General features: G+C 26.7%; 1 protein-coding gene across 6 annotated transcripts in view; it reads left to right on the top strand.

Moving 5' to 3' along the window:
• The window catches only part of Orp8 (Oxysterol-binding protein-related protein 8), a 113,584-nt gene that overhangs the window by 40,371 nt on the left and 45,370 nt on the right, over positions 1-27,843 (top strand). For 3 of the 6 annotated variants that reach the window (XM_067265718.1, XM_067265669.1, XM_067265959.1), the window contains 4 exons: positions 13,997-14,073; positions 16,707-16,763; positions 21,366-21,557; positions 25,041-25,163. In XM_067265718.1, coding sequence (XP_067121819.1) covers positions 13,997-14,073; positions 16,707-16,763; positions 21,366-21,557; positions 25,041-25,163 — 449 coding nt within the window. Of the gene's footprint in view, positions 1-1,028; positions 1,258-1,317; positions 1,467-11,345; positions 11,692-13,996; positions 14,074-16,706; positions 16,764-21,365; positions 21,558-25,040; positions 25,164-27,843 lie in introns of those variants that run through there. The other 3 variants (XM_067265893.1, XM_067265765.1, XM_067265822.1) reach the window with 3 other exon arrangements.

The following is a 27,843-nucleotide window of genomic DNA, read 5'->3' as shown; positions in this document are numbered from 1 at the left end:
ATCATTGTTCCTAAAGACAGTGAAAATTTCGTATTATATTGTTACTTGAAATCACAGGAACTTATAAACAAAACTTTGTCATAGTTTCATATATAAATATCGAGAATATTTCACAATTCCTCTCGAACTGAATTTACGATTTTTTTGTACTTTCGTACGTAAATTAAAGGTAAATTTATGGTTATTAGTTGAGCTATAATTGATGGGAGAAATTTAATGTTCAAGGACAAAAACTTTGACGGATTTCCTGGTACTGGTTTTGCGTGTCAGTTGTAATGCGTGAAAGATACGTATTGCGAGAACGTGACGTTGGTTTTCCTCCTTCTTTTACTCCGTCCATTGATAGATTATAGGTCAATTTCGTCTTCAACATTTTCTTTTGCATTTATGTACGTAAAAGTAATAAAATTCTCCAATTTCCAACGTTAAAATCTATTGAAAGTTTGATGGATAAAATAATTTTTCTAGTATAAATCATATTCTATTAAAGTTTTATAATAATGTATTTTATTTTGCTTTATCATTAAGCTTTCATTAATTTCTAAATGATTCGATGTGTGTGTTTTATTAAACTAAAGCAATTTTTGAAATACTATAAATATTATCTTGTTTTTTTTTTTAAATAGTGTTAATAATTGCGTAGCTTTCTTTCTTACCACAATAAATTTGTTTTTCATTGCCAAATCTCGGATAAAAAAGACTATCGTGTTATTAATCAAAATGATAAATTTATTTATAGTATTTTTTGCTTCTTAAGTTTTTTGTTGGCCTTTCTTTTTTAATGCTTACTCGCGTTGTCCTACATTCAAACAATCTAATTATTTGAGTTTATATATAGACAAAACTGCTTTCCTAAGTAAGCGTAATTTCATTATCCATTAAATGATGCTACAATCTATACGCATCTTATCTATTTTGCTATAATTTTAATTAAAATTTATTTAAGTTGAAGATTTTATATTTAAATTTTAATTTATATATATTTTTAAACTAACCATAAATTATTTATTTATTCGTTCATTGAAAAACAAATTTTTCTAATTTTAAAATGGGTTCGTTTCATAACGATAGAGCATACTGGAACTACGTCACATGGCATACTTATGTAATCCAAATGTTGAAAGTAAACAAAGCTTCCGTGTGGAATCGAGCCAACAGTATTTCTTTTCAAACTGTACCGATATTTTGAAGTTTTTCGTTTCTTTCTAAGATTAATAATTTTTTAATATTTGCATCATATTCTGTTTATTTACTCCCGTAGGCTAAATTTTGTATTTATTTTATCAAAGAATTGATTAGGACAAATGTGTATTTATTTCTTTTTGTAAATGCCATATCCGCTCTAAAAGATCTCTCAAAAATGGCTACGTATAACAGATGGATCATTTTTACTGTTTGGTTACTAACATCACCTCTACATTGTGTAAGACATTGTTTATCTGGATGGAAAATAATTGTATCGTCAGGTAAACCGTAAGTTTTAAAAAATCAAAAAGGCCCGCGAAATTATTATTATTATTATCATCATCATAATTTTGTACGGAAAGTTATTCCCTACAAAATGATATATAATACATAATAACTGGAAAGTTATTTCCAATTATATATTAGAGCATTATAATTAGATATTTCTTAAAGTGTTATTTATTATTATTATTATTAGTAAAAATTTATCTACCAAGAAGAAGAAAATATAAATGTAGATTATTGAACAGTTTTTAAATTATTTTAAATTTCATTTTCGCCGTCTATGACACGTAATAACCTTGAAAACATACACTGCTATCTCATAATGAATTCATTAAATCTGAATTATTTGCGAACCTAAGCTAATTTCAACGTTTTCCTGATAAATTTTAGCGTTTTCCAAATATTTTTAGGATTAAATAAAATATTTGTCTAATAAAAGTTTTGAGTATTTTAAAAAATTTCATTTAACTGCAGCAGAATTAGACACGCACATTTTTAGTAATCTCGGTGGAGTGTTTTTGTTTTCCCAATGCAGAAAGTAGTAGGCTAAGTAATTTTTTCTTTTCCTAATTGCATGATTCTTGAATATCACTCAAATAATTTCAAAAATATAGATGATCGGACGATTAATAGTGGAACCTATTTAAAGTTATATATGAAAATAGTCATCGCAGTTAATTTTATTATAAAATTTTAATGTATTTAGTATCTCTTTTTAAAAAATTTTTTCCTGCTTGTGTTCAAAATTACGAAATTTCATTATAATAGGAAGAAAAAAAACTAATAATTGATTCTGTCTGATTTCGAAATTTTGTAATTCTTTCCATTTTAAATTATTAATTTTAAATTTATCTTTATCTACATCAAAATTGTTATTTTTCATGCGTGAAATAAATCTTAATTTTTTATGTTTTACATAAGAAAACAATTCCCGGATACATCGCGCTGATATCTCCTTGTCATTTTTGAAAATGTACTTTTCCTATAGGAAATTCTATAGGAAAAGTGAATTTTCCTACAGAACTGTTTTTATCCTGTTTCAATTCAGTTATAATGAGAAATTCTTATACTTTCCGATTCACGTAACCGTGAAAATTGCTGTAACAGTTTCCTCAGTGATATCAAAAATAGTAATATCAGAGCTGTATTCTTCCAATGAATATATAACTCGTAACTTGATATAATAGTCTAACTCATGTTTGTTTAAATTAAAAATTATATGCATTTACATAGCTTCTCAATTTTATATTTTATTGTTAAACTCAAAAAAAATATCTGTTCTAAATAAAGTGTTAGAGAAATTTCGATTAATTTTTTTTCTTTATTTTTATATAAAAAAGTAAAAAAACAAACGCCATTTGTAATGAATAAACATTTATAAATCTAAAAGGAATGTGAAATATAAGTTGCATTTTGGATTTGAATAAAATACAATAAAAGTATGAAAATTTACATTCGTATTTTTAGAATTTTCATTTTCTAATTCTATTTTACGTAAATATATTGGTGATGAAACTCGACGGGGCTACGTAAGTTTTATAAATTAGTATCATGTAACCGGCGGTACACAAATTTAAAATAAAACATATAAGGAATACTTTCGCTTACACTTAAGCTTGGCTTAAAACTATGGAATTTGATTATATAAAGTATTTAAAATTTAAAAATATTGGATTTATACATAAATTTTTATTTAATAACTAGTATTATAAAGATTGGTGCTAAACATAAAAATATAAAAATATATAAAAATAATTTTTTTCCTGTATATATTTTAATATTTTTACCGGCATATTAACTTTTAAATATTATTTTGTAATAATAAATACGTTAAAATACTCATTCCGAAAAAATTACTACCAGAATCAACAATAGCAATTATTGTCGATGAGCGTTCATTTAACAATTACGATTTTATCATTTTTATAGCAATTAATTCAAATCTAATTGCTTGAAATTGTTTTATTCCTTTTATTATTAATATAATAATAAATTTCTTTTGGCGATAATTTTAAACAATCATTCTTACTAGATTATTTCCATTTTTCCTTTAAGGAAATGTCTTATTTAAATAGAAATCGAGTTAGATGTTTAATGTAATTTATATCAATGTCATATAAATAATTAAACATTTGATAAAGTTGCACAATACACAGCTGTAACAATTATATTTAGAATTATAATAAATAATTAATGGTTAAAAATATTTTAATATATTTACAAAACTGTAAATTAAAAAAGCACTTTTTTAATATTTCAATTCTGTAAAAATTTTATTTTATCAAACGACTAGGATTTTTTCCTTTTTACACTAACTGGTTTTAGGTAGCTTAATTAAATAAAAATCTAGAAATAAAATAAATGCTGTAATTTATCTTATTGCTTCACGAGAATCCTTTCACATGACTTATTTAGGTTATTTTATTCTATATTTCTGGAAATTCGGAATTAATGTAAAATTCTAAAATATAACGCCCATATTTTTAATACTGGAGGGAAAAAGTTGATATTTGCTAACGCATTTTGCTATTGAAGTAGTTACAGTTACAGCATGAAATAAATATTCAAGTACGTCGAGTTGAAAAGTAGGTTAACATTGAAATAGTACGAATCATTTTTTTCCAGATGTTGATAAATTGCTGAATACAAATAGTCGAAATGAAAAATGAGTGCGTCAGCAAATAACAGGATGGCCTTAATAGAATAAATATAGTTTAAAATATATGATGATATCTTTATTACTGAATTAAAAACAAAACTTAAAGGAAAAATAACAAAATAAATTTTCAAGTATAAATAATTAAAGTCGTGGAATGTTTTTTTTTATTTGCTACGTATTTTAAATTATTTGTTCAGTAAAGTAATACCAAAATTTGCGAAGGTAAACTTTGGCACAATCTAAAATAAATAATTATTTGTCCTTGAAATATAAATATGATGATTAAGTTCAATTACTGATCTATCTGGGTTTCATTAATCAGCTTTAAAACGATAAAGGTTTTTATTTTTTAAACTCAAATATGTTTCTTATTAATGCCACAGTTATTTATTAAATTACTTAAATTAATAGATTTAAAAAATAATGTTATGAAACAATTATTTTAAAATTTAATCATCGTAAATCAATTTAAGAATTTTAAAATTTGATGATAGAAAATTTATATATTTTTAAAGGTAATGTGAACGAAACTAAAGTAACTTGTTTTGTTACCATTAATGAAAAAATTATAAAAAAATCAGTTTATATTTTGTACGTGTAATTTTCATTTATTGATTAAAATATTATTTTTGAAAATTCGCAAAGACACGATCTGTTGCGAAAATTGATATTTGGACAACTTGTTCCCAAGATAATTTAACAATTAAATTAGGATTTGATTTAATCTCAATTTAATTGCTAAATATTTATAGAAAGTGAAGTATTCTATAATGACTAATTAGCACAGAATATTCGTAGTGCTGTAAAACGTTATTGTTGTTCGTTTCGTAGAACAGTCTGTATTCATTTTATATTGAAATTTATTTACAAATTCATTTCGAGATTTACGAGTACAACATTGATTTTTCTCAGTTTGATATTTTGATAAACTTCCAAAGTTTATCAAAATATCAAACATTAATTCAAACATTAGGCTTTGGAAGCTTAATGTTTGAATTAATGAGAAATTCTAGTAATAAAATTTACGACTTCAAGTTGAAAAAACATTAAGAATTATACTCGATTAAATTGCTGTTTATGAATTTTTGTTTTCTCAAATGTAAGAGAAATGAAAATTTGATACGTATTTTCTCAGAAGTGATTTTTTTATAAAAGTGTTTTATAATCAAAAACACTTTCAGATTGTTCTATACTATATTAAAGAACTACTCCATTTCTTACGCATTTTCAGTTTGAGGTTTGGGATCGGCTGTTATTTTAAAATAATACGTTTAATATAATCAGAAGTATTCTGGATGAACTAAAAAATATAGCTAAGAGGAAAATGATTATAATAATAACTGGTTTCATAAATTTGATTCAGTGTTAGCTGATTTTGTTGTGCCTTATATTTTATTTAATTAATTACCTTTACCGAAGAGGATTGGAAATTTGCCTACTCAAATCCATTGGATAATATGTTTTAATACAGTATATCAATTAACAAGGAAATAAATTATCTTCAAAATTCGAAATTTAATAATTGTACTTAAACCTATGGAATTTCCCGCCTTCAAATGGTAAATCTGTGGCGTCCGCATACTGCACAGCACAAGCAAAAAAAAAAAAAAAAAAAAAACAAGACATCGTACATTATGCAAGACGCTTGAACTACGATTCAACGTCGGATCATCGTTCCCATAAGGTGGTGCTGGTTGCAACTGGGGCTTACGTATGTCAAAATTTGGTTAACATATGACCAAGTTGCCTAGGACAATGGACACATGTTGTTCATTAGTTTCTTTATATTTGCAGAATAGGCTAGAAGTCATGAAGTTTCTCGTAATTCTTGATACTGGAATTTGTGGTCCCGCAAGAAATTAGGAAAAGGGCAATACAGACGTAAAGGGGGTAAATGTCCCAAGTGCCCAATGTTCTGGCGCCAGTATACATACTGCTAATTTCAAATTCCATTTAAAATTAAAAGATTTTACTGCTCGTTTCACGAATCTTGGCCGAGCTGTAAAAATGCGCAGTAGCAAGGACCAGTCTGTTTACTTAGGGAAGGGAATGAATTATTGACAAATGTTTGATAAGGTCACTGTGCGTTACGAAAAAGGGGCTCTCGAAGTTTTTAAAACTTCCAGATTCCCAATCGAGTACCGCGCATCGTCCAATCAAGATATATGGGACGATTTCTACATGAATTAAGATTAAATAGAAAATGTTATATCATGGCATAAAACTGTTTAAAAAATTAGTCTCTAATAAATGGCAAGGCCAATTTTCTGTTTTCCATTTATGTTGGGAATATTACAACAGTTTACAATATTTAGGAGGAAGTGTGACATTGCATTTTTGAGTGATTGCAGCTTGATGGAAATTTTATATTCTAAGTTAGTTCAAGGAAGTTCAACCTCGAGTTTTGATAACCAGAAAAAAATTTATATACAATGATGTTAAAAATGAAACTTTTGTTAAAACAGAAATATTACTGCCTATGTTATGTTCACTTAGTTTTTTATTTGTATTTTCAGATTTAGATAATTTAAAAAGCCACGTATTTTCCTGAAACGGGAGGATAATCCCTATTACAACAAATAAGGATTTAAAATATTTAAATTTTAAAAATTATTACTAGTTTAATAAACATATGTAAATTGTGTATTTTCTATTGTTTTTTGTATCTGAAACTAATTTAGAACTTTTAATAGCGTAGAAATTTTTGATATTCCAATTTCCAAGGTTCATGAACGATAATTATAATATTCATAAATAGTTTTCTATAGTCTATTTTACTGTTAACTGTTTATTGGTAACTTTAACTATGTAGTCGAATATTTGAAGAACAAAAATAAAATCATTGCCTATAAATATAAGGAAATAAATATAAATAGTATATTAGAAAAGTATTATTCATTCAAATATTAAACATAATAATTATTATAATATGTATTTAACTGTAAATAATTTATGAAATCTACTGCAAGGAATGTTTAACATTGCTTCATTTTTAATGTAGATAAGCAATACATATAAATTTCACAATGATTTTTCTAAAATATAATTATTTTTAATGCTAATGCAGTCATAATTCAACCTAGTTAATAATGCAACATACTTAAAATAATTGTTTAATTTTGAAAAATTAATGTAAACGTACGATGAAGATTATAAATTATAAATAAAGAAGCGAAGAAGCTTAAATTACAGTACTGGTATTTTTTATTTTTGCTTTGTTTTTATATTTATCTTTTATAAATTGCTTACTATTGGCGTGTTTCGACATTAGACGAATGTAGTGTCTGCTCACGAAGGTTACTCACGGAATAATCCTGAAAATACTGTTTATCATTGTTTCGAGATCGGTGAATTTCATCACAATAGGCTATCGAACCCTTAGGGAAGTTTATCATTTTAAGTCTATGTTATTGTATCTTATTTGAGATGTAAGATATCCGACTTTAAAAAGTAAAAGTAAAGATATTTTTGGGTTTTCGGTAGTAATCGTAGAAGAACCGACTGAATATTTGGTAAGCTAAAAAAATTATATAAGCTACACATTATTTTGGTCTTGTTTATTTAAATTTTTTGTTTTGGCATGTGTCATAACTTGCTTGTTACTTTCCCTGAGATTGTGAGTGCATTACACTACTGTGGACAGGTAGTTTTATTATACTTTATACTTTCGTTCCTATTTTAGATTACTGTATAAGTTTATATTTCTCAATATTCTTGTGAGTAATGTGACATATTTTTGTGAGTAATGTGATAATATAATTATTATATGATTGCATTTTAATAGTAAATATTTGTCAAATTTTCCAAGATAAGTGTAATTGAAATATGATTTTTTTTCGATAAAAATAATGAAATATTTAAAAATTTAGAAAACATTAAAACAATAAAAAATCATTTGCGTGTCATAAATTTTTTTCTATATTCACTTGACGGTGTCTTGAAAAGGTCTTCTTGAAGAGCCACTTAAATTTTAAATGCTGAAAAATTGTTTTATGAAATTTTTAAATATAATTATTTTAATTTAGTTTGGAGAATTATTTCAATTATGATTAAGATTCCGTTATGCAGATGGCCATGCAGTAAGATATTAGTGTAATTCCATGTTGAATTCGGGCTCGAATTCTGTCTTGATCTATATTGCCCATATCAGAGATAGTACAGGTCATACCATTACTTCTCAGTCCTGTCCTCCTTATGGGCATAACTATGGCCAACCATTTAGCTTAAATATGCTGGTGCCTTGTGTTAATTAGAGAATAAATGATTCAATGCACTAAGGTCTGAGCCAAATTACATTATAATTTCAATTTGAATTATTAAGATTTGACCCTTTCTGGCTCTGTTGTACTAGAATAATAGAATTTTTAAAATGATTAATGATGAAATTGTTAAGTGGTATATTATTTAATTTTCCTGTAGTCATTTTAAACTTTTTATTTAGATAATAATTAAAATTTTATCGTGTTTATTTTACAAGATCTTTTTAAATAAAATATTTGTATAAAATAAAAATATTTGATGATATTAAATGAAGATGATAATACTTTAAATTATTAAATGATTTGTAATTTAAATTCTGGAACAGAACTTTATGAATAAAAATAGAAATAACTAAATTAAAAATAAATGAATATATAAAAATAATTATGTAAAGTGTTCTTTAAATTTAATATTCCGACATCAAAAAACTATTAAAATAGCTAAGACCCGTGTAACCTTTATAAAATTCTAATGAAGTTGAAATACTTACTTTAATTTTGGAAAATTTTACTTAGAAATTGTAATATCAATTTTAACATGTGTATAAATAAAGCAGGCTATATGTGTTAGGGTAAGTTTTTTAATAACTAAATTTTGCATCTTTACTGCATTTATTTTACTTAAAACGAATTTAGTTTTATTGTTATATCACGAAGTATTTCTTTATTGTTTTGAAAATATCTGTGTTACAGGCAGGTGCATCGTATTTTTAGCTATTTTCAGTTGCCAAATCACCTAAGTTATCAGTCACAAGTCACATAAAAGTTAAAAATCTTAGAGAATATTAATATGAATTGGGGGTCGTCATTATGATTCATTTTAATCATAAAAACTTGAAAAAGTTTCAAGTTTTTGAGGAAATTTAAATAAATTTTTCATTTTAGTCGATTCCTATCAAAATAATCCCTTTATCATTCACCACGAAGTGAAATTCGATTTGTGAGAGTTTTTTATTATTATTATTATTATAAATTGCCATAAATTTAGGAATTTTGAATATCTGTAAAATTCATGATATATTATTTCTATAAAATTAATATGTTATCGTGGAATTAATTTGATGTATTATAATGGAACGAAAAATAATTTTCATAACGTACGCAGGAGGTTTCAAAAGTAGGTATACAGTTGTGAATCTGAGAAATACCGGTACTTATTTTGTTTCATTATTGGGTTGCAATTTAAAAAAAATTTGTAGACCTATAAATTTCCACTGTCGTCCGTCCGTCTGTCTTTCCTTAATCTCGAGAACGGAGTTAGAGAAATGAAAGACGAGACAAGATACGGAAAGCTTAGGGGTAGGAGACCACGATTAATTATATACGAACGATTTGAACCGGAAGTCATGTTATTTCAATTCAAAAATTTTCCTCTGAAAGGAGTTAGATGAGCGGCATGACTCAATTGATAACAGGAAACGTATGATGTACAGGGGTAAAACACTATTAATCTGAGATATTTAAAATTAAATAAATTAAAAATATTGAAAATAGCAGCCCGGCATTGTGACATGTCACAATAAATATAATTGCTCGTTGTTGTTATTTTTATCTTTTATTATTTCGCATTCCTTCCTTATTTGTGATTTAATTTATGCATAAAAATAAATATATTTCCTTTGTTTTTTTTCATAATAACAACTGTACGTACTTTTGCATCCCTCTGTATAATAACCGATTGTTGGAATTTTATTTTAAATTTTATTAAAATATTTTTATGGAAATAATTTTTAATTTTGCTTTCTTTCCCGAATATAATGACCAGTATTATTTGCCATCGACTGGTAATATATAACGCATTTTTATTAAATATTTTTAAACTGATGATGGAAATGATTTTGCACAATAAGAATAAATTACATCACAATTAAAATAATTGATATCTGCGAGATAGAAGAAAAAACGAAAGTATTAAATTAATGATGTTAATTAGATTAATGATAAATACTGTATATTTAATTCATTTGGCTTTCTAGATATATTTTATGCCATTAAAACCGATTTGCATGCAAGAATATGGAGCTAATTGTCAATACAAACCAATACACGTACCGTACAATATCATTGATAACATTAATAAATTTTAAAAGTTGATTTTTACTTCTAAACACGAGCATTTATGAAGTAATTAATTAAATTATTTGCTAATCAAAGTAATGAAAAACTAATTAAATTGAAGCAACTATATTATAGAGAGCTTATCTACAAATATCTAAAACATCTCATCTCATTTATTTGTTTTTTTTTTTAATTATTAAGGTTTTTTTTATTAAGTGCTAATTTGTAAAGAAAAAAACACGAAAAAAGATTTTTAAACATTTCAAAATCATGTTAAAATTAGTAAGTGAGGATATTTTGCGATTTACTTACAGATATTAAATATATAATTTCCTAAGTTTTACTTATTATAATATTTAAGATAACCTTGTGCCATTTTCATGAAATTTTTAAAAGTTGATAAGGAAAAATTAATTTAAATAATTAAAAAGAATGAGAATTTATTACTAAATCTAAAGTTATTAGATTTATTATGATTAATTTTGTCACGTTTAAAGAAAATTTCATTTGACTGAGTACTGACGTAACTCGATCGATTATTCAACAGATCAATAGATTATATCGATTTATTTGAATAAGATTAAAAAGCTTACGATTTGTATTTTATTTATAACTGTAGCAAATATAATTTTTTTAAATGAAATTAAAGATTAGGAATAAGTATTAAGTGTTCGTGGAATAAAATTTAAATACAGTATATAACATTTTAATTGTATGCCCGATTTTAAAATAATCGGTTGTTATAAAGTTAAATTATAGAAATATATAGACGTATACTTCAAGAAATTTTATTGAGAACAAAAAATCTTAAGAGATTTAATGATATTGGTTTCCAAAATGAATTTAAATGAAAATTATTAACATTATTCTTTCCGCTTCCTACTTCTTTTGTGCATAATTACTTTCTTCTTCTTCTTTTTTTTTTTTGGTTAAAATGCTACGTTTATAGTGAAAAGATTAACACAAAAGAATTGCACATAATTTGTATCCTGTCGTTCCAACATGTGGACGACGTTGCCTTTAATAATTGGCCAGTTGCCAACTGTTGCTATCACTTGTGTATGAGTTTTTGTGAAACCTTCCTTCCTATGTACACTTTCCTACTCTCTAAGTCATGTTTAAACGTAAATATCGTAATAATATTTATCAGATATTATTGATGTTTGGTTCTTATTCATTTATTAATAAAACGAAAGCTTAAAATCGATTGTTTATATTTTTATTTAATGCTAATGATGAATTATTGTAAGTATCACTGTTATTTCTTTTTTTAAATTTTATTATTTAATTATTTTTGAACAGCACTTATTTCTTGTTTTAAGTTTTAAAATAATGGTTTAATTCAGTTTCAACAAGTTCCTACAACACAATATGAATTATATTAATAACAACATCAACTATAACAGAAAAAAATATGTATATATATATATATATATATATATTACTAGTAGTAATACCCCTTTAATAATGAAAAAGCAAGTATTTTATATTTAAGATCATATTTTGTAAAAATTCAGTTAATATTTTATTTAATTTTAAATCTTATTTATGATTTATTAGTTTGAATTTAGTTTTATATTGTTTTATAAATTTATTTATATAAAATAATTCACATGGATTTTTTGTAATACATGAACAAGGGACAAAAGAAAAATGTTAATCATCATAATTTTAACATATATTTCTTGTGTTTATGAAGATCAGAATAACTTTAAAATTCTATTGATGCTCTTTATACTTCCTAATAGAGCATTTAAAATTATTAATGTAGAAGAAACTAATAAAGTTTGGAATAATAAATTTTGGAAATTATTATAGGGAGCAAAATTAAGCAATTTGTTATAGTTTGATTGATAAAAAGAGAAGTTATTAACATAGAAAGCAAAAAGAGATCATAGCTATTCTTCAAAATAGAAAGTTGTTAATGTACACATGCATTATTAAGTTCAAAATGTAAAACCCATTTTTACACGACATTATTGAGTTAATGAACACAAATGTTCATTTATGTTGAAGAAAAGAAATCAAACTAGATATTAATGTTTTTTTTTCTTTTAATTAACATTCTTCAATGAGACCAGACTATTTTTAGCTACATCAGTGTTTCCCAAACTTTTTGGACTACCATTCCCTTTTAGTGCATATATTTTTTAGTTTGGTTTTTGTTTGTTTCAAGATGAATTTTGATCTCCCTCATCTTCCAACGCTGTTACCAATCTTTGTCTTCCAGTATCTCCAGTAAGAATAAATCTGGTGTCATTACCTTGTTTGCAAATTATAACATTCCTTTTTTTTTTATGTGATTAATGTTTACTTCAATGATTCTTATAAAATACATTTTAATTATTAATAATCATTTAAAAAATTATATGAAAGAAGAAAATATTTCCTGGAATGAGATCATTAACTAATAAATATTAACTTTATTATTAAGTTGATTAACGATTGATTAAATTAATATCTGGTTTTAATTATTTTTTATTCGTGATACATTAGAATTGAAACATATCAAAACTGATTATTAAGATAAATTTAAACTAAAATCTTTAATTACCAGCAATATTTATCAGTAGGTTTAGTTTGAATTTACAATGAAAAAGAAGGACATGGTAGAATATAAGTAATATATAATGAAATACTTATTTTAGAAATTAGAGATTACGGATTATAGAAATTTATTATTATTATTATGTTGGGTTAAGTGAGATATACTCGGTTAACACCGGTGGCTGTGTACTATGCCGGACCAAAGTCAAGGCATAGTAACCAAAACAGAAATTAAAGAAGTGTATCAGTGTGTGTGTCTGTATTCAGGAATTTTCTCACAATATGACATGTATTCAATATAGTGGCCTTCTGTAGTGTGATGTATGTGTTTCTATTCAATTCTAATGTGCCCAGGCTTTTGTGTAGTGTGTGTGGTATGATACCCGTAGAGGAGAGAACAACAGGTACAATAAGCACCCTATCCATCCTCCACAGATGCCTTATTTCCTGGGCGAGTTCTGTGTACTTGCTAATTTTTCAGTGCATGCGTTTTGTATATTGTGAGTGTTTGGAATGGATATGTCTATAATGTATGTGATTTTATTGTGTTTGTCAATGAGTGTGATGTCTGGTCTGTTGTGGTAAATTGTTTTATCTGTGATTATGGCTCTGTCGTAGTACATTTTGTGCGTGTTGTTTTCCAATACTGTCTGTGGAATGTATTTGTAATATGGTTCGTGGATGTCTACTAATTTGTGTTTCCTTGCAAGCTCTTGGTGTATTATATTTGCTACTTGATTATGTCTGTGTAAATAATCTGTCTGTGCCAAGAGCTTGCAACCAGAGGTGATGTGTTGTATAGTTTCTGATTATTATTATTATTATTATTCTTAATTATGTTTACATATATTTTAAGCCACTAAACTCTAATAATTTACATAGTATATAAAAATGTACTCACTAATGATGTCAAATTTAATAAAATTTATTCTTATCATAATAAATTTAAAGCTTTTAAGTGGACATGTTTGTTGTTATATATTACCTGGTATTCTTTATTTAGGCACGGAGGATGATCATGAACAGCCAATGACACCCCATCTCTCAGAACCTTCCAGTAGCCCATCAACATCACCCAAGGTATTTAAAATTTCATTAAAACAATTAATCAAAATTTATTAACAAACCTGTTATTAGTTTTATATAGCAATTATAGAAAGTTTAAAAATTCTGTTTGAATGAATCTGTTAAAATTAATTTTAAAATTTCAATAATTTTAATTTTAAAAAAATTAACTGATTAAGTCATTTTAAAATATGTTTCTTTAATTTTGTTCTTATTTCTTATATGATTTTAAAAATTATGCTATGTAGATATTTTAACTTTTCAATGCTAGTGAACTCATTTCCTTTATATACAGATAAAAATATATCCTATATGTTGCTTGTATTCTGCTTTGTTATACTAAATTTCAGAAATCCTTGATTTTATATTTTGAATTTTATTCAGTTTTATGCATCACATAGCACATATCAATTGAAGCAGAATACATATAACATTTTGATTGCAGTAATTTAACATTGTGCTTAATTAAAAATAAATATTTTTTACACATTTTTATATGTACAGTCGACTCCGCATAAGTTGACACCTGGATAACTCGACACCGTAGGTTAATTAGTCAGTTTTCTGTGGTCCTGGTTGACTTACATAGGCATTAATGTTATTAATATTAAAAAACTTGGTTTACTTGACATCATTTAACTCGTCACCACTGGATAAATCAACGTACTTTTTCTGTTTCACACTTTTTAGATGTCTGATAAGTCAACTCCCCTCCTGAAAAAATGAGATCACACTGTACAGTAAGCTGTGTGGTATGAACTCATTTTTCAGGGGGGAGTAAACTTATCAAAATTCTAAAAAGTGTGAAACAGAAAAAGTATGTTGATTTATCCAGTGGTGACGAGTTAAACGATGCTGAGTAAACTGAGTTTTTTAAGGTTAATAACATTAATGCCTATGTAAGTCGGCTGGGACCACAAAAAATTGACTACATAACTGACGAGTGTCGAGTTATCCGGGTGTCGACTGTATTTATTTTTATTGTTCAAATGAGAAAATAATAAGTTTACACTACTAATCACGAAATGACTGTATTAAACTAACTAATAACTTGAAACTGAAGACAAAAATTTTTTAATAATATGCTATGTTCATGTGATAGGCACTTTAACATAAATCAACACTTAAATAACATATACACCACTAAGCAGTCATGGGCCCAAAAGACTTCATGGCAGGCATGCTTAGAACTAACTCAGGACTATGTTGATAAAACTGCATCAAATTACTGGCTGACTAGAAGCTGCCTGTTTGGAGAGAGACAGAGGTTTATGGTCAGGTCACAAACACTAAAAACTACAGAAAACACATTCTGAAGGATACATCAATCACACACAACATAATACACAAATGACTCTTGCAGAAAATGCCACATTCTGCCAAAAACAATCTGGTTTCAAGCTCTTAGCACAAACAGACTATTTACATAGACATAATCAAATAGAAAATATAATACATGAAGAGCTTGCACATAAACAGATTAAACATCCAGTTACCATACTACAAACATACTCCACAGGCAGTATTAGATAGTGACACACACAAAATATACTATAACAGAGCCATAATCACAGATAAAACAATAGGAGAAAAGGATTACATTTGGTTCCTTCTAACACAAGAGTATCAAGTAGCAATGCAAGCCTTTTTGATGATGCTTTCAGGTAGGTATAACCAAGCAGGGTGACCCTCAGAGTCAATATTGCTTTTTCCTTTCTCTTATTAACCATTCAGCTTTCTGGATTCATTTGATAAATGTTTCCTACTATTCTTTTGCTTCAGAAAATTTTCAATTGTCAGGTAACCTTCTTCATCATCCATCTGACAAAAAGCAAAGAGTAATACAGTAAACTTACTATTGTTTTGGCATTTTGGCAGAAAAATGTTTTTCTGCCAGTATGATATTAAAATTTTCAAATTACCAAAGTATTAATATTTATTAAAAAAACTTTTGATACCAGTCCTATTACTGTGATATTTTTGTTAAATTATTAATTATTTAATTAATAGGAACCAAGGGTGATCTTTGTGATCATATATATGTATTTTATTCAGATATGTTTTGAAGTGAATGTAATTACATAGCACATTTTAATTGCATCACTTTTAGCCACAGCACATTTTGTTGGAACAAGAATTTTCTGCACTTTTTTTCAAAGTAACAAAAGAGGTTTTAAAGTGAAAAGCACATTCCAATAGATGCCATTTAGTGAGTACTGTAGAAAATCATATAAATGCTTTTTTTTTTTATTGGGGGCATGACTTTGAACATATTGAATGCAAACCCCACATATATACGTGGTATGTAAGGAATTGTTTATATTTTATAGAAATTCTTCTTAAATGATATCTATTACACGTACTTTAAGAATGATTCATCATAAAAATAAAATTTTATAATACATGATGATATACATTTACTAAAATCTATATCTGTTACAATTCATTTACTTTTTCATTTCTGCTTTCTTTCAAGAATAAAAATTCAACCAGATTATAAGTAAATTCCCCATATACTGATGATAACTAATTTAAAACATCCTTTTCTAATTAAAAAAGAAAATTAATTTTATTTTTAACTTAAGTGTATTTTTTTGTTAACTTAAGAGAAAATTAAGCATATTAAAACAAAATATTTTAATAAATAGGGTGAAATTAAATCAACAGACTCAGCTAATAAATTAGCAAAGAGAGAATCTTATAAGGTATGTCAATTATTGTGTAAGTTTCTAATAATAATTTTATTTTTTTAGTTTTTTAACAATTAATATTAATAATTCATTTGTTAGATCAAAACTTAAAGGAAGCGCACAAAAAAAGTCTTGAAATTTAAAAAAATGAATGTCTTGAAAATAAAACAAAAAGGAATTAAATAATGATTTATTGTCTTTTTCATACATATTATAAAGGAAACAATATTGCAATATTGTTATGAATAAAATATTTAATCTTCTGATTTCCACTTTTCATATTCTATATCCAATGAAACCTAACAACTTTATTTTTCTATTAGGTTTAATGTCTTATTAAAATTTTTCTCCATTTTAATATAGTTATTTTATGAATTGAAAATAAGAATACAAAAGATAAAATATTAACAAAACAATATACAAACTATTTTTTAATATATATTTATTTTATAATTTTCAAATTTAGGATTTAGTTTAAAATGTTGCCATTTATTTATTTGAAGTGTAAATTAAATGCCAAAAAATGGTTTATTTATATAGAAGCATAAGTCAGAATGTAAGTTTCCCTATTTTATCATCTTGATTGCAGCTCACTGCTAGATGGCACACAGTTGCACTGGCCACTGAAAAAAGATATAGCTTTATAGATGCATTAACAGTTGTCAAATGGAGAAAGTACTAAATGAGTGGTCAAGGGATGGGGTGTGTGAACTCATCCAGTTTCTGTGGATAGAAAACACAGAACTTGTAAACATTTGTAGTGTATGGAGCAGATATGATATCTGCCCAACAATTGCAGAAATGGTCACAATGTGCAATGGTCAAACAAGTGTGAAAAATGAGCAAAGGTATGACTACTCATCAACACTATTATGTCATTGATGAAATGGTATGGAAGAACAGACATATCACACTGAAGCAGTTAGAGATGCACTTTAATCTTTTGTTCAGCAGCATATGGGACATTGTTATGAATATTTGTACTTTCAGAAAGTGTGCAACATGTAACATGGTCTTAAAGGTTTGACTTATATTAATGAGAGTTGACTGTATAATAAAACTAGAGTTTATATTAATAAATAAGAATAAAAAATAACAACTAGTAATTATAGTACAAAAATTAGCAATGAAAATTTTTAAAGAATTAAATATCTTAGGAGTTTTTAAATTATTCTTTGTGAAATCCATAAACAATAAATATTACAATCAAATATTTCTCTTTGTATTTATTTAAATGATATTGAGTAATTTTAAATTAATTTATGAAACATATATATATATATATATATATATGTTTCATAAATTAGTTACACTCAAATTAAAATAAATGTATATATATATTTTAATTTGAGTGTAACTAATATTAATGAAATTAAGAAGTTACCAGAAATGACTAAAAACTTGTAAAGAAAAGAGTTAAAAATTAAATGAAAAGCTTTTATAATACAAATATATAATACTAGCAGATAAGCCCAGCATTGCCCAGGTATAAATTTTTTCAAGGTTTTTTGCCCAGGTTTAAAATTTTGTATATACTGTATATATAATCAAATTATAGGAACTGCTAACAATCTTTATGTATACTCTCCTTTCAGAAAAACATGCAATGTTGTATATAGAGAAGTGTTATAAATTTTATTCTAAAATTCATCTTTCTTTGATACATGGATTTTTTTTTATTTCTCACATCACACATTTTTGTTACTGAATAATTTCCTGGAAAAAAATACATTTCAAATCTAAATATTCTGTTTCCTGTCCATAAGCAAAAAAATATCTGTTCAATTTGCATTTTTTGTTGTTTCACAAAGAACTTTCACAGTAATTTATACTCTTCACGATACTGTATAGTCGTCAAAAAATTGAATACAGATTACGATAAACTATGATTACAACAATTGAAACAATTGATTTTATAAGTGATAATTTACATATTTTCTTTTATTACATAACAGCTAATTAGAGCTTAATAAACAACTAAAGCAAGTGATTTTACATCTGTTTACATTCTGTCTCCATTAACATAGCAGGAATGTGTTTTTTTTATAGACTTTTTTTTAATGATATATTTTTAAATTTTTTTTGCAACAGGTAGTGCTTACATGTAAATTCAGCAAATCCAGTGTAAACAGAAATTAATTGCTATATATATAAAAATTCAATCAATATTTTGGGGTGGGATGTATGACATTATCTAAGTTTGAAGCATGTTAACGTAACTGCTGAATTTTGTAGCAATCGGTGGAATGTCCTAGGACTGTATAGTGAACAAACAAACAAACATTGTTATTTATAGATATAGATGAAGAATGTTTAAATTTACAAATTAAATTTTAAATGTTTAAACTATATAAATTTTCATAATCTTTTCAATTTATATAAATAATTATTACGATTTGGATGGCACAAATGACAGTGTAACTCAGTCATGAGATTCAAATCTAACTTTTGAACTCATCATTTTTATATTTATTTATTTAATCAATTCTGACAACAATACTTATAGTAGACAATTATTAGATTATTGTATCATATTTGTCTAAATATTAACAAGCTTATTATTTAAATTAATTTAATCAGAAGTAGATGTTAGTTGGTAATTTTGACACTTGTTAATTTGTATTTAATTTTGTTATCTAATTTTTGTTTAGTATTTATACTAATTTTTTCCCAATTTCTAGTGTCCATTTAGTAGTTAAGTTTTATCCATGTTAAAAAATAACAGAACTGGTTAGATTCTATTTGTCATCATTTTGCTAATATTTAAAACAAGTATATACAGCAGACTCTTTCTAATCTAAACCAATTTTGTTCATTTTTCTGCTAAATGTTCCCAATTTATTTTTGTTTTTGGCTGGGATTCATTTTGAAAAATATGGAATTTATCTATTATTCATTTTGGTTTGCTTTTCTTTGAATTCAACTCAACAATCCAAACTGCTTCTACAATAATTAGTTCAGATAAGTGAGAGTACACTGTAATTGCTTAAAAAGTAAACAATTGTAAATCAGATTTAACACAATTGAACAAATATTATAAAAATGAATATTTAAGTATAGTCAACTTCTAATTTATTGGAGTAATGGAGGATTCACAGATCAGTGTTTCAAATTTCATGATAAATCTACAAATTATTTGAAAATAATTATGTGCACAATAAGAGGTACTCTACAATGTTTCAATATTTCATAAGGAAACTAAACAAAGTAAAATGTACTTGTGAGCAAATACCCAACACCTTGTTGGTTAAACACCCCTACAATAAGTTTTAATAGAGTTACTTGCTGCTCTCATGTTTTTGTCAAGATGACGCGAGAGAATGGAGATGTAAGGGGTAGCAGTAGCAGACACAGAGATATTCAAAAATAATTGCATTTATTTTGAAGGAAAAAGGTCTTACAAATAATTAAAGATGACATTCGAAGTGTTCTGGAGACCAGATGGGAGGTGACGTTTTGCTTTGATGTAAGTTAATTTGATGATTGGAAGATAGTTGATCTCCCTTACCAATGCTGGACTGGCAAACAGCAGATGGTGGGTCGACACGATGGAGATAGTTTGTCACTTTTGTTGAGTTGGACTGGTCTCGTCCTGTACCTCACAACTGTGAAGACAACATTATAGATCAAGTGTGTGAGCCTTTCCTCAGCAACAACACATGTGTCTTTGAGGACTTGTCATTTTCAATTTCTATTGATTGCAATCTGATTTTTTTTTCGTATTGGCTCTCATTCTGTTACTAGGGACCAAATTCAGGTCAGAAGGGATGGCATCTCTCTCACTCCCATGCTGGGGCTATCACTTCCCCCAGTGTTTACTACAAATCCTCTGGGATGATAGCCTGTAATCAGGGAAGTAGGTGTTTTATCGCTTGAGAGTCAAGACATACAGATGAATTGCCTAATTGATGTGTAAAGTGTTTTTCTTCATTTTTCCTTTTGTTCATTTAGACTCAAAATTACTTGTTTATGGATTTTGACTTCTTCGTCAGCCACTTTCCTAGCTTAATTTCTCCCACTGGCTCTCCCACTTTGAATTTGACACAAATTATCATTTACAACTCTGTTTTACACAGAGAAAGAGTGCAAAAACACGTAAGCAAGTGAGGAGGGTTTGGACTTCACATACAGTACAATATGAAAATTATATTGCATTACCAATAATGAAGATTTTACTCAATTAAGACTTACACAATAGCATTTTAAATCAAAATTACAATTTCAGTAATTAACAGTACATTAATTATGTTACATAACTATGAAAATTATAAAATGTACAGTATATTAACCCAAAAAAATCAACTCTATACTAAATTTAACAACTAGACATGCACTATCAAGAACAATATGACGACTCTCTTGCACATGCATTCCTGCCATCACCAACCATAGTAAATCCACTCTCACTAAATAAGGAGTTGACATAAAGTAATAATAATTGTAGAGCACAAAATAAATAAGAAATTGGGAGTTGACCTTATTTATTTTTTGTTCTACAGTTGAAGTATGAGTTGGTAAGAAATACAGTATTCTTTATTTATCATTAATGTGATATCTTTTTTAATTGTTTTTTTAATTTTATGCAATAATGTGATAATTAAATTTTACAAATTTTAGGCACAAAGGAAAAATTACAGACGAGAGAAAAAGCGTGTTGCTCGAGAGCTTTTGAGTACACTTAAAGATCCTTCTATTATCATTTTAGCTGATTGGCTCAAAGTTCGTGGTACTCTTAAAGGATGGACAAAATTGTGGTGTGTCCTAAAGCCAAGCTTATTATTATTGTACAAAAGTCCTAAAACACACAAGGTTAGTTATTTATGTTTGAAATTAAAATGATGTATATTTATTATCATTTTTTAATTTATATATTAATTACTTCAAAATAGGATTAAAAGCCACCAGTTTTTGACTTGAAATACTGAACTATCATAAATTGAATTACACTGACTTAAAAAAAAGAAAGTATTATTACGATAGCCATATTTAAATTTATAATTTGTGTGCGCAATTTAATCAGATGTAATTTGATTGATTGATCAGAAATTGTTCTTTAAAAGAACAATTTATCATTTTCTTTTAGATTATGTTTGTGTTTTCTGAGCCATGTAATTAATATAAAAATCTGATATTCATCATTTACTGTTTTGTATTTCTAAATAATGAATATTACAGTAGAGCATCAATTATCCGAATATAGATCAATTAAAACATCAGTTAACTGAAAGCGTTCTAGTCAGCAAATTCAAATTTCTGCTAGTGCTGTGGTGCTGCGGCACTCTCCTCCTCCCTGCCAACTAAATTGTAGGCCTAGTTTAATGCACTACATCGGGGATGGTGAACCTATGGCACGTAAGAGAAATCATCTGGCACGTAATGTATCATATGATTTCTGTCTTTTTCAATCATTCTTTCTGTTTATCACCTAATCATTTTTTTTTTCAATCAGATTTTTTACATTTATTCGAATTAAAGCGTATTCGTTTAATTTTCTTTAAATATCATTATTCGAAGTCTAAGACATTGGCACGCATTAACATCTTTAAAGCTAAGTATGCTTACAATATGGCACGTGGACTCAAAAAGGTTTGCCATTCCTGCACTACATTATGTAAGTATGTATGTATAAGACGTGTGTTACAAATTATATACAGTACAGTTTTGTGTTTAATATATTTTTTTTTGTAAATTATCAGTTATCCAAACAACCCCAGTCTCAAATTGTTTTGGATAATCAATGCTCTACTGTATTATGATTTAATATCCAATATTGCCATTGATATGACTCATTTCATTTAAAAAAGTTATTTTGGAGTTTATTACTAAAATTAGAAATTTATCAAATATAATTAATTCAAATTTTTATGCAGTAATGGCTACTGATACAGAAAAATGTAATAAAGTCAATAAAAGTAAAGGTTTAAAAAAGTTCCAAAATTATTATAAGAAGATATAATAATCAATTTATTAAGATTTATGCTATGTATTTTATGTTCAGATACTTTTTAAATAATGAAAGCAAAGGTTATCTACTAATGAGAATCTGTTGTGATGTTCACTATTATTTGTAAGATTAAGATTGGAAGTATGTTATGTAGACATTTCATATCAATTAGAATGTAAATGACCTTTTATGAATTGATATGTTGAAACAAACATGGATATAACAAATGACCAAATAACTATTTTTGTGATCACAAAATTAATACAGGAAGGCCTCATTTTATGAAATGGTTGGATTCCCAGTGCACTGTTTATAAAGTGAATCAATCTTAAATGGAGGCAAAATTATAACATATTTAAATGAGATTGGTTCCTTCAGTATGAAAATTGACTACTAAAAGTTAATAATTTTCAATTTTAATAAAGAATTATGGTTATTTTTTTGATTATTTTACATAAATAATAATTATAAATTAAAAACATATTTGAAAACAATGGCATAATGAAGCTTTAATGAGATGGGCCGAATTGACGGGTCATTTAGATCAACAGGTACTTTGGATTTTCTAGTTAAAAATTGCAGTAAGGATGTCTTGTTTCCTTCTCTCCTCCAACATGTTATAAAATTATTTGAGAATATTTGTTACAGCTTTTTGGATGAAAGAGCTGTGTTTACAGTCAGGATCATTATCACAGTGAGATTTACATTGCAGTTTGTATCTGTGTTAAAACTTCTTTGAGTGTCTTTGAGGTGAGAATCCTGAGTGGTAAATTTCCTCTTGTCCTTTTAAGTAAGTTGTGCTGCCAACTATTTCAAATCTTCCTTTGAAAGTTGCTCTTCATGATCTTTCTAGATACTCAATGACATCATCAATGCTAACATTCTTGGCCATTTGACATGCATCAGCTATATATGAAACAGGCTCAAATCTAGAAAAGTTAGAAACTGCATTGGGCTAAAATTTCCCACTCTGACACTGCTGTTTTTATTTCATTAAACAAGGACCTTACCTTGTCTATGATTACTGCTTGAATTACAGGAATGTTCTTCTCATTCATATTATTAATCCATAGCACTAATAATTTTTTCATTTCTTCTATTACTTCACTACTTATAAATAATAATCTTGACACATTTGCATTAACAATTCCTGTATATGAATGCTTTATCTTATCTGAATTGATTATTGTTGAGGCTGTAGAAGGTTTGTGCCAACTTAATGCTTTACACCCATCAGAATGACATTCACTTAATTTAAAGTGTCAGATCACTTCCATTTTTTCTTCGATAATAGCAACTTTCTGCTTTTGTACCTGAAGAAATCAAATCTGTTGTACCTTTATACAGAACTTATAATATACTTTTTAAACACAGATACTGAGATTAATAGATATAAATTTATATTAATAGAAATAGATTAGTATATTAATAGATTTTTACTTTCTGAGCAATCTCTACAGCAAAGTTCACAATGGACTAATAAACTTTTGTTACCGACAATGCTGCAAAAATATAAAGTAAAAGCACAGTTACAGGTCTCAAATATAGTTATTAATTTTTTCTCCAAAATATTGCCAAATTTCTTATCAGTTGCAGTATTATGATGCCAAATATTATGCTTATGCTTTGTTTTTTCATGGTTTTGAATATTTGCTATTGATTTTGAACTGTTCATTAATGTCAATCTTTGTGAAAAGAAGAGATGAAAACAAGGTCTTTCTGTATTTATGTAATCCCAAGTCAGGACCCAATTTTGTCTGTAAATAATTGTAAATATTTGTAAGGCCAAGTAGCCATTTCTTTGTCTTGTAATTTTATTGTTGTTCTAATAAACGCTGATGCAGGCACCCTCTGGGGTCCCACGCCTTCTTCTTTTCACACTTTCCTATCTTCCTTTCTTTTCCCACTTCATTTCACATGTTTTCTTCTTCTTTCCATTTCTTATAGGGCAAAGTCTGTGTGCAAAACAGACAGCTCTTTCTAAACTTTATTAAACATGTATATATGTAATGTTATCATATTTGTTTTTAATATTATTAATCTTTGCAAAAGAAATATTAACTTTTTGCAAGAAGTAATATTAACAAAGCTCATGGTTGTATGGTTGATAATTTACAACCACACAATCAGAAATTTGACAGAACGTTTGTATTAATTAGTTTTTGTTTTTTTCTTTTCAACATTTTAAAAGTTGTTATTAATGTTTTGAATTAATATTTATCTTAAATAAAGCTGCAAGGTATTTTAAGTTTTTTCAAGTTGATATTACTTTTTTATTTTTGTGAAAAGTATGTATATTTTAAAAATATGTTAATATAAACTCTAAATTTTGGAATATTTTTTTTTAGAGTAGTCAATGGGTTGGTACTGTTTTATTAAATGCGTGTGAACTTATTGAACGTCCTTCCAAGAAAGATGGGTTTTGTTTTAAACTATTTCATCCTCTCGAACAATCAATATGGGCCTCAAAAGTAAGTATGTGTGATATTCCTGATTTTATTTAAATTATATTATTTTCAATTTAGTTTTAACAGAATTAAATTGATTAAAAATTTTAAAACAATTTGATTCTAAAATTAATGTATCTAGTATTACTATTTACATAAACAATTTGTTTGTTATAACTTCAATTATCATTTTATATTGTACTTAAATATTTTTAATATTAATTTTGATACTTTCATTTTTTTGTTTTGGCTTGTTTTATCATTAAAATGATTAAGAATAAATCTTTACTTTTCAATGTTTTAAAAAAAATTTCTACAGTTTTACTTTTTAACATTAAGATATTTTAAGAACGTAATTATTTCGTTGATAAATGAAATAATGAATTTTAGGAAAAATAATAACAGTGTCTGTAACAAAAATAAACATTTTATATTAATTAATATTTAACAAAGGAAAAAAAAATCAACCATCATTTGAACAAACATATAGGGAATTGATTTAATTTTAAATGTAATAGAATAATGGATTATTTATTATCAATAAGCAAGATACAAACATTACACAAACATGGGACAACTGTGACTGTACCTTTGTGATCATCTCCTCCATATCTGATTTTCTAGTAGATGTTATGACACAGAACACACACAACTGTGTAATTGGTTACATTGTCTAACTATACAATCTTCATCTCTTTCTCAATTGATAATGTAATCGTGTTTATGTCCTGTTGGCTTCAAATTGATTCGTATCCATGTGGTCTGTTCACGCTTTTCTAGAGGTTTATTTCAAAAGATTTAATTTTAATATTTCTTCTCAGTTCACAGTAATTCTAATGAGTATTATTTTCTTCATAAAAATATTTCACTATACATGATTGAAATTATGCTTATTCTGTTTCAGTGTCTCTGATTTGTCACTAATGATTATTCTTTGCATTATTTCCAGACATGTTTCATTTATTTATATTTGGAAAAATTATATTTAGTATGTGTCAAAATATTTTGAAAAAGTATTAATACAATTAGAGATGCATGACAAACCTTATAGCTATTTCTTAAATGTAATATTCATGTTAATGGATAGTGTTGATAAAAATTCCCATACTGTAATGATAATGGGTTGTTTAATAAAGTTTATTCTGATTTTTGGGCTGCAATTTGAAAAAATTTTAGATTTATAAATTCCTACTGTTGCTGTCTGTCCATTTGTCTTTCCTTAATCTTGAGAGCAGAGTTAGACAGACAAAAGATGAGACTAGATGTGAAAAGCTTAGGGATGGGAGGCCCCGATTAACAATATATTAATATGAATTTCTGATGCAAACTGGAAATCATGTTATTTCAATTCAAAACTTTTCCCCCTGAAAGCAGTTAATAGATGACTGGCATGACTCAATTGTTAAAGGAATAGTATGATGTACAGGGACAAGATATTATAGTACTAATTTGAGATGGAGAGCATATATTTTAAATTAATTAAATTTAAAACGTGGTCACAATAAATAATTTATCATTGATAGTAAGTTTGTAAAGAACAATTTTTTTTTGTAATTTATGAATCAATGTTTTCATAACTAACATGTCTATCATCTACAGTTTCTCTGTTTGTATATATCAGTTTATAACAGGCATGGGCAAATGCGTCTCTGAGAGCCGCATGCGGCTCTTTTTGAGTTACATGCGGCTCTTGCTGAAAGCATTAATTTCTGTTTATTATTATTATTTTTACAATTTTATTTTTATAATTTTGTGAAAATATGTTTATTAAAAAAATTCAATATTTCTTTTATATCATATTTATATTATATAATAAAATTGCACGCCTTACCATAATATCCGCCATGACAGTACAAAACTGCGGCTCCCATGCATTTTGCAAAACCTACATTTTGGCTCCCACTGAACTCTTGCTTGCCCACCCCTGGTTTATAAATATTAATTGTAATGTTGTTAAATTACTATATATAATAAACAAGACAAACTAAACCATGCACGTTTCCCACACAGCACCATCCACAAAGGACAACTCAGATATTTAGAACAGTTAGAAATTTACAAAGCCACGAGAAAAAAATTCTACTAAAAACTTTTGAGACGTTGATTCTTCCCCCTATGTAAGTTGATCTACGATCTGTAGTCTCACAACCCCTCCCTTTTTCTCTCTCACATCACCCTTCTTAACATGTGAACAGCAATCTCTCTTGTTTTAACAGCTGCAAAGGTCAGTTAGCCTGAAGATGCTTGTTTAACAGGTTGAAAACATTTGCTTTTTCATAATTTTTGTGCTGGAAATTAATTTAGTTCACCTTGTTTATAAAGTATACCTAGTTTTTGTGTTGTTGAATATATAACAAATTGGAGTACAACACGGATATATCTATACATATGGAGTTCTTTTTAAATTACATATCACACAGCTAAACTACTGTGACATAATGACTTAGTCACATCCTTTCTCCTAACAGGAGACACTAATTTTATCCTGAGGACAGTTTTGAAAACATAGTTTGTATTTTGAATGTAGGATATATAAAAGATCTGTTTTTTTTTTTAAGAGAGAGATATATAAATTAATGTATTAACATGTCTACTTAAGATGTGTATATTTATTAACAGTTACATTTATCCAGTTAGAGGTTTTTACTGATGTTGAAATTGCACAAATAGATCACCTAGTTTACTTTTTTTAAAACAAGAAAAA

Source organism: Centruroides vittatus, unplaced genomic scaffold (genome assembly GCF_030686945.1).
Source record: "Centruroides vittatus isolate TY-2023 unplaced genomic scaffold, ASM3068694v2 contig_10, whole genome shotgun sequence".
Classification (NCBI taxonomy): Eukaryota; Metazoa; Arthropoda; class Arachnida; order Scorpiones; family Buthidae; genus Centruroides; species Centruroides vittatus.
The sequence above is the reverse complement of the archived record's forward strand: the minus strand, read 5'-3'. Positions and strand labels throughout refer to the sequence as shown.